At 40.1% G+C, this 8,663-nt stretch overlaps 1 protein-coding gene across 1 annotated transcript; it reads right to left on the bottom strand.

Moving 5' to 3' along the window:
• Window positions 1–385: 385 nt before the first annotated feature.
• Window positions 386–7,399, bottom strand: LOC146564621 (lymphocyte antigen 75-like). The gene is made up of 5 exons (XM_085290218.1): window positions 7,228–7,399; window positions 5,678–6,049; window positions 1,134–1,478; window positions 878–975; window positions 386–713 (listed from the first exon to the last, which is right to left on the bottom strand). The coding sequence occupies exons 1-5, from the start codon at window positions 7,397–7,399 to the stop codon at window positions 618–620; spliced, it is 1,083 nt and encodes a 360-aa protein (XP_085146344.1). The 3' UTR covers window positions 386–617.
• Between the last annotated feature and the right edge of the window lie 1,264 nt (window positions 7,400–8,663).

The following is an 8,663-nucleotide window of genomic DNA, read 5'->3' as shown; positions in this document are numbered from 1 at the left end:
CCCGCAGGGGCGTGCTGGGTGTTTTTATCTATCTATCTATCTATATATATATATATATATATATATATATATATATATATATATATATATAGAGAGAGAGAGAGAGAGAGAGAGAGAGAGAGAGAGAGAGAGAGAGAGAGATTAGTGCTGTGAATAGATTTTAAAAAAATTAACCTATTCCTCTCACAGTTTTCTGTAATTAATCGCAATTACTTGATCCATAGCCTGGTTGCACTTACATTTTTTCAACTTTATATTTAAGCATGTAACTGTCACGGCGTGGGTCATATAGGGCGGATTGGACAGATTCAACACAGACACCGTATGAACGTGACAAGAATTTATTACAGCAAGTGGCAAAATGTGAATACACAGTGGAGTTTAGTGGCTATATACAGGTGGGGTGCAGTAGTGGCTAAGTGAAAACTGTGGTTATGTTAACTACGCACGAACACTACACGAGTACACTTGGGCTGGGGAAATATATACGAAGGTTAAGGCTGATACACACACACTGTGTCTATACTATGTTCACATTGCTCTATGCTACTCTGTTAAAGTACATTTATCATCCATATTAACTTGTTCCGCTGATTCTTTTCTCTTCAGCCACTTCTTCAAGGCTCCTTGGTAAAAACTCTTCCATCAGATTGTTTTCTCCACTTTAGATGGAAACCAGCAGTCTTGTTATAACTCCGTAGCTTCTGGCTCATCTATTAGACAGAAAATACCCATGTTTCCATTTACCATTGCAAAACCATGAAGGTCCTAATGTGATTAAATACTTATTTCATGTCACAATCTAAATTAACATATATATATATATAATATACTCAAATTTAACTGCTCATCATTAACAAAGATCTGCATCACTTACTTGCTCCAGGATGTCTGCTTGCACCGAAGGATTACTTAGATCCAGCATTGAGTCCTGTGGGCTGATCCTCAGTTTAATGAAACTCAGTTTTTTGACTACTATAAACAGATGTGAACAGAGTTAGTCTGAATCGTATTTGCAACACTCTCCTTCATTTTACACATTTCTGTCACTGAGAAAAATGAAGATAACAATAGTTTTTGCTATTTGAAAAAAAAAAGTAAAACTAAATGTGTTAGTAAAGAGTTTTACTCACTGCAGTTACAAACGAATGGATGTGTTTCTGTGCATGCCCTGTCTCCCCATTTACCAGAGTTTACCTTCAACATAGCAACACAGGTTTGAGTGCTATCAGTCCGGACAAGCATGTCTGGGTTCCAGTATCTAAATGAGGAGTCAGTCTGGTCTGACCACTCCCAGGGGTCTCTGAAAAGGCCAACATACACTTCACTGCCATTGGCTACTTGCTGGACTATCTGGTACTCAGCATCATTCCTTAGACTGGTCAGGTCTGTGTAGTGTGCTTTGCAGAAATCCCGAGCAGCAGTCCAAACCATGCGTTGTGTGTTAAGGATGTATTGATCTGCACCTTGTTTTGTTGCTGCAAAGTAAAGTAAAATTAGCTTCACTGAATTTTCATTTCCACAAAATTTACAGTTTTTTAAATATTGTCAGACATAAACCGGTCCGTGGTGCAAAAAAGGTTGAGGACTGCTGCTGTAGTATTCCTGAGAATCCAAGTAAGACATTTTTTATGTATTGGCAAACTACTGATCTGCATCTTTTATTCTCAAAATAAAGAGACAATTTTAAAAAATTTCAGAGAGATTACAGTACAAAACAAAGAAGGATAATCAAGATTTGAGAATTTTAGTAGCATTACATTTACTAAAAGACTAATTTGTTTGACATGAGCTTGATACAGTCACTGTAAACACCACTTTACATTTTATTATTAAACATTGACTTTTGTCTTATTTCCTTTCTTTCACCTTCATGTGGTTGCAGTAGAGGGCGGCTCCTCCATGAACCTGGTTCTGCTGGAGGTTTCCTCTTGTTTAAAGAGAGTTTTTCCTTCAATTCATCATAAAGTTCTTGCTTACAGGGCATCATCTGTTTGTTAGGTTTTCTCTGTAGATTAGTAGGATCTTTACCATACAATATAAAGCACCTCAAGATGACTGTTGGTGTGATCTGGTGCTGAATGAAATTGAATTCAATTCATTTAAACTGAATTGTTAGAAGAGTGGTGAACAGTTCAAAGTTGACTATGTTCGAGTCCGAAATGTTACAGTGTCTATTTGATAGACACTGTAACATTGTGTTAACAAGCAGTTAATTAAAAGTAGTCTAACATAAATGTAAATGCTGTAATTTGATTATTTTAATAAACCATGTAACTTGGATCGATTCTAGAACATAAATGACTGGTATCGAAGGAATCGATATTTTAGGATCGATCCGCACATCACTAATGAACAGAATAAACTTTCTGAATGAATGCCTCACGACATAACACATCCAATTTGTCTAATGAGTATTAGTATGCTTGTGTCATACACAGTGTTGGGGAGTAACGGAATACATGTACCGCCGTTACGTATTTAGAATACAAAATATGAGTAACTGTATTCCGTTACAGTTACCGTTTAAAAAGGTGGTATTCAGAATACAGTTACTTTGTTGAAATAAATGGATTACACTGCGGTACTTTCCTGTTTCATTTTGTCGCGGGTCAGGACTGTTTGGGTTTTGTTTGACAGCTACGTTCTTTCGTTCCAGGCGGCAGCGTTACGGTTGCCATGGTTACAGGGCGACGCTCTGGTCGTGTCCAAATTCATGGGCTGCATTCTCCTGAGGACCCGGCCTTCGCGGTCTACGTGGGCCGGGTCCTCAGAAGATCGGGTAGGCCGGAAGTAAACGGCCGTGAAATTGGACGGTCTAGCCTTCTGATTAGCGTCACCGCTGTCTCGGTGGAGTTTAATAAACTCAGCCGTCTGCTCCTTGCTGTCTAAAATATAACAGGACACTGGAGTAAACTCTCGGCCATCTCACACTTCTGTTTAATCAGTTTTCTGTTTGACGTTTAGTCAGCTGTGTAAAAACCAAGGAGGAACCCACCCGGGGGATTAATAAAGTTTTATTTTATCTAATCTAATAACTTTAATCTCAGCCAAACCGATTTACTCACGAACAAACAAAACACTGAAAAAAGCCCAACAATAACATTTTTAGGTTGTCTAAGTGACTTATATATTACGTTTGTCACGGCCGGGCGGGTTACACACAGTAATTCGGCGTGCCCGTGTGGCGTGCTGGCTAGACCCAAGCGCGGCGAAGGCTAGCGGTGGGTTTGGAGCAGGCACGCAGTTATTCTAGTAACGATCAGTGCACGAAGCGTGGCTTTGGAACGGTCGTTACCGACAGAGAGCGAGCGGAGCCGGGAAGAGAAAAAGGATTGAAGGGATAATCACTCACGGTTGCTGAATCAGGCGGAGACTGACGTCGGCAGAGTTTCGGAGCTCCTGACACGAAGAGAATGATGTCTGAGCGGCGAACAGGTGGGTGGCGTCTCTCTTTTAACCCCGGCCCCGTGATCAGCTGATCACAGCTGATCACCGGCTGACAACGTTTAACCCGAGCAGTGAAAGTCCGCGGTGATCTGAAAATGATGTGCCGGGAGTTGTGCCATTCTCGGCCGCATCAGTAACCCTCGAGCTCCCGGCTAGCTATCGAGCTGGTGGGTAGCAGACGTCTCCGAAAACGTCGAAGCACTTTAGCAAAGATGCGATATCTTGATAAACCGAGCAGATATTTGATGTTTACACAGCTACTTTCTCGCCTGAAAATATGTTAAAAGTTTATTTCGTGACCCAGAAAGATTAATAAGAGTAATTTTTAAAACTTAGTAGCGGCCGCTATTAGCCGGAAACTGGAGCTTGGCTGGGCCGCGCTATGAATTCTGGGATATGGTGGGCCACGAAGGACACACCCGACCCATCCTTCAAATTCGGAAAAAGGAGCACGCATTTGTCGGCTGCATTCGGAGGGGTCTACGAATTTGGACAGCCTTCGGCGCGTCACTGTGACGTAATCGGTCTACAAATGCGGCCTCAGGAGAATGCAGCCCATGAATTTGGACACGACATCTCTCTCTCTCTGCGACTGTTTGTTTCCTGGGTGAGAGAGCGCCTTTTCGTTGTTGTGCTAAGCTAACAGGCAGAATGCTACAAGCATAGCTCTAAAGAATGTAGCATCATGGGCAGTATAGTCCGTGTTGCAGGAAGAATGCACTGCCATACACGTTATGTGTCTGTGAGCGCGAGGAGGGAGAAAAAGGCGAGTGGAAAGGTACGAGTTGCCGTCGAGGAAAAACGGGAGCTGGAAGCATGTAAATATAATAATAACCACTGCAGCCAAGAAGAGTGCCTGACGAGCCCAGTTGTAAGTAAGCTATTAAGACTCGACTGTACACCGTGTTCGTGTTTTCCTCCGAAAACAATAAGTTCCGTTGGAGCAGTCTTTCAACGCCTCTCTCTGTCTCTCGCAAGAAAAATTGACCCACACAACAAAGTAAAGCTATTTTTCGGCTATGAGCCGACAGGGACCCCGCCGTATTAGTCAGAGGTCCCTTTACTACAGTTCGGAGTCGCGGACCTTCAGTAATAGTAATAAATCACACAGCAATAGTACATTCACGTTGTTGTAAAAAGCACGATAATATATTAAGTAATCCAAAGTATTCAGAATACGTTACTCTCATTGAGTAACGTAACGGAATAAGTTACAGAATACATTTTGGGGCATGTATTCTGTATTCTGTAACGGAATACATTTTAAAAGTAACCTTCCCAACACTGGTCATACAGTATGTAAAAGAAGGTGTAGCCCAGATGAAAAATATCATACTTATTCTCTTTATATTAACTGTCCACATCAACAAGCGTCGTATTTCCTATGACCATTGAATGCACCTCTCAGTTCACCCCACGTGAGGGCACCTAGCTCAGCAACCAATCAGAGCCTACCCAGGCCGCATTGACCCTGTCAGCCAGGAAGTGAGGTGGAGGTGCATGGTGTCCCGGGTTTTTCTTATCTCAGCAAGAGGAGTGGAGGCATCTGCTACTCAAACCGAGAAATCCACGGACAAAAGAGAGGAAAACTCAGGATTGAGAGGAAGGAAAGCCAGCCTACTTACCTGCTGGAAGTCCGGAGTCGAGTGGCTGGATGAAGGAGAGAGGCAACGTCGGCTAACCACTCACCTTTCATCCGGAGAGCTGCTGCAATTCCAACGCCAGTGTGTGTTGGGCTTTTGTGAAACAGAGCAACGGTCAGGTTTTTTGGAGAGGACGGAAAAGTCCAAGGACCAGGACGATATTCTGGTTGTGATAGATGGCGAGCCAACCACTTTGAGGACGATCTACCCCAAAGAAGATACACACCACACACTCATACATTCCAGTTACATTCACAAGGACCTTTGAAGTTGGCTATCGCCAGCTTAACTCTAAATTCTTAAAGGGCCCCAACGAGTACTTTTATTTTGTTGAGTGTGCACACTATTTATTTATTTTTATACTTTATCTGTACAAATTGGACAAATACCTGTTATACTTTGTAACAATACAAGAGTGGCTACTCAAAAGTTAACATTGTGTCCAGGTCATTATTGCTGCTCAATACTTTGGCTCCATACGAACTTGGTGTCTTCTGATTCTGGCCAGGGTCTTATTACGAGCCCAAGTAATTATTGCGCTGTAATTCACCTTTATACCTTAAAGTTGGTTACAAAAGACTCACCATCAAAGCAAACCGAATATTTATTGGTCTCACAGGAATACATATTCAGTTTCCCGTTGCTGAAAACTGCACAGTTGTCATCAGTTATTGAGCGCCACAACAAATAACTTCTTTCTCCCTCTTTGTAGAAATCATCATCTGCCAGAGACCAGCGCCACCTGCGTGTCTTGCCTTTTGAAAGGCCAATCCACACAGCATCATCATATTTATCTTTGACAACTTCAAGGAGAGTTTCCATCTCTCTCATGTCATGAGTGGTGGCCAGGTCAAAACATTGCTCCCTGCAGATGTTCTGGGCTTCAGACCAGGTCTTTGGTGTTTGAAAGAAGACAAACTGTGGCTGGAGACCATGTGAAAATTGAAAAGACAAGCCTGTGGAATAAATATAATCCACAAATTAAATAGTCAATCGCCATTGTAAGATCTGCAATCTGTAAGTAAGTCTTTGATAACCAAAAAATGATGTGTTAATATTTTACTTAAAATTTAATTAAAAGTGTTCACTGTTAGATTTGTTGAAATTTTAGCAGCATATGTACCAGTCAAAAAGAAATCTAGGACAAAAATAAAGTGAGTTCATTTGTATAAAACAATTTAGCACAGCAGGGTTGCCTAACAAACAATTTAAGGTCATTGAAACAACTATTACGAATAAGAAAAAACAGCTGAAATATAAATAATTAATTTGCAAAACGAAGTACAAGGTTCAAAATAATATTTTAAAAATATACAAACAAAGGGACAAAATAGGACAACTTATGAGCTTTAAAGCTCAGGCTTTTTTAGATAGGGCGACCAAACATCTTTTTTTTTTTTTGCACTTGTTGAGTTATAAAAGCCTATATTATTTCACCATTCATTAACCACACAGAGAAAGCATCATTTAAATATAAACCCTAAACCCTAACCTTTAGGCTTTCTTTAAGCAAACAGTATTATTAAAGTTTTATTTATTTATTTATTATTTTGTTTTTGTCTTTTAAAATGCACAGGTATGCCCAGCTAAAGAGTAAAAAAGGATCACTGTTTTGACAGTTAGCAACACTGACCTGACAGGAGCAGAATTAGATGCATGATCCTTGCCGTACTTGTCAATTTGTGGCAAATATGGGAGAGCTGGAGAGCCCTCAGTGTCTGTCTAGGATGGATGTGCCAGAGTGATATCACTTGCTCCTTTCTACTTTTTTTTAAAATATGAACTGTGATTCCCATATGCCGGTCATGCAAATGCTTCCCACTCAGAATGCAAAACAGCATTAGTCCGTGTTTACTGGAGTTAGTCACAGCATTATAAGGAAAACACTTTATAGTAATTCTTTTTTAAAATGATCACGTTGTAATCCTTTACCCTTGTAATTATATTTCCAAACATTACAGACAAAATTATTTCATATTTGCAGAGTTCCATCATTTTCTGCTGCCAAGGTGCCTCCCACAGCTCCTGAGTGCTGAGTCCCGACTGCTGAGCTGTACTCTGCAGTACAGTCACATGTTAGCAGGGTGAACAGCAGTGGACCAAGCACACAGCCCTGCCACGATCCTGTACTCACTCTGAGGACTTTGGAGGTGGTATTTCCTATGAAGAAAGACCTGGGGTCTGTCAGTTAGGAAGTCAAAGATCCAATTGCAGAGAGTGGTGTTTATTCCTAGTAGGTCCAACTTCTTCACCAGCTTCTGGGGAATGACTGTGTTGAATGCTGAGCTGAAGTCAATAAACCGCATTCTGACATAAGTGTCCTTTTTGTCGAGATGGGAGAGAGAAAGGTGAAGAGCACACTCTAATAAGTAAAACATTGGTTCAAATAAAAAAAACATGTTAACGTTTTCCACTAGAATTTTTGAGTTAAGCCAACTTCTGGCAGAATAACATTAATTCAAAGCAATATTTTTGAGTATGGTGAAGTAGCTTTTTTGGCCATAATTAAAAACATTCTTAAGTAAAATTAACTTAATAATTTTCGACTAGAACACAAAAATTTAAGTTGATCCAACGTGAATTTTATGTATAGTGAAGTTACTTTTTGGCCACAAAAAAAAAACACATTCTGAGTAACATGAACTTAATAATTGTCAACAAATACACAGGAATTTAAGTTGATCCAAGATTATATTTATGTATGGTGAAGTAACTTTTTGATCAAAATAAAACACATTTATAATTAAAATGAACTTAACTGTCGGCATAAATAGTATTTATGTTGGTCAAATATGATATTTTGGTTACAGTGTAGTAATTTTTTGGTCCCACAGGAGATTCTATAAGGGTATTTACCTGTTTCCCAGCAGGCTAATTCGCTCCAAAATACAACCTTGATCATTTGGCTGTGTCTTATAACCATGACTACCGCGTAGGCAGGCTCATGCATGGTGGTGCCTGCCCACAAAGAAGTCAAGGTTCTAAGACCTTAGAAACTTGTCGATCACTTTTTTCCCCAAACGAACGTCAGCCTTAACATGGGCTGTGTGTGCGCTTGTGTCATGACCTTCAGAAAAAAGAAATGGATGTTGTGTGTATTTATTTGAATGCGGCAGATGTGATGCCAAATACCTGGACATCAGCTAACGGACTCGTACCTGGTGCTCAGAAAGAATAGAAATTCAGACAGATGTATTCAAATGAGTTAGACCCATTTAATTACAATAACAAACATCACAATTCTTTAACGTGCATGCGAAGTGCAAGATTTGTGGGCTTCAGTTTCCTAGAACACAAATTGCCCGCTGAAACTTAAGGAACTGTGTATTAAAATTGTAATAAAACCTACTACTTGAATCCTCTTTTTTTTACTTTAACATGTGACAGTGAATCAAAACAAAAGATGACAGGCTGCTATACATTAAATGCACTAATTTAAACATAAAATGAGCAAAGCTTCTTTCATTCAACTTTGTCAGCACTCTTACAAAGTATTCTTGATTCTCTTCCATATTTGACTTTTCACCCTCAAGATTAAGGCCAGCTAAAGAGGGCATTACACAAACTTTA

Source organism: Mchenga conophoros, linkage group LG11, assembly GCF_057382185.1.
Source record: "Mchenga conophoros isolate Kocher_MC1m ecotype Shallow Benthic linkage group LG11, M_conophoros_male_GT1.1, whole genome shotgun sequence".
Taxonomy (NCBI): domain Eukaryota; kingdom Metazoa; phylum Chordata; class Actinopteri; order Cichliformes; family Cichlidae; genus Mchenga; species Mchenga conophoros.
This window is presented reverse-complemented; position numbering and strand designations above follow the sequence as displayed.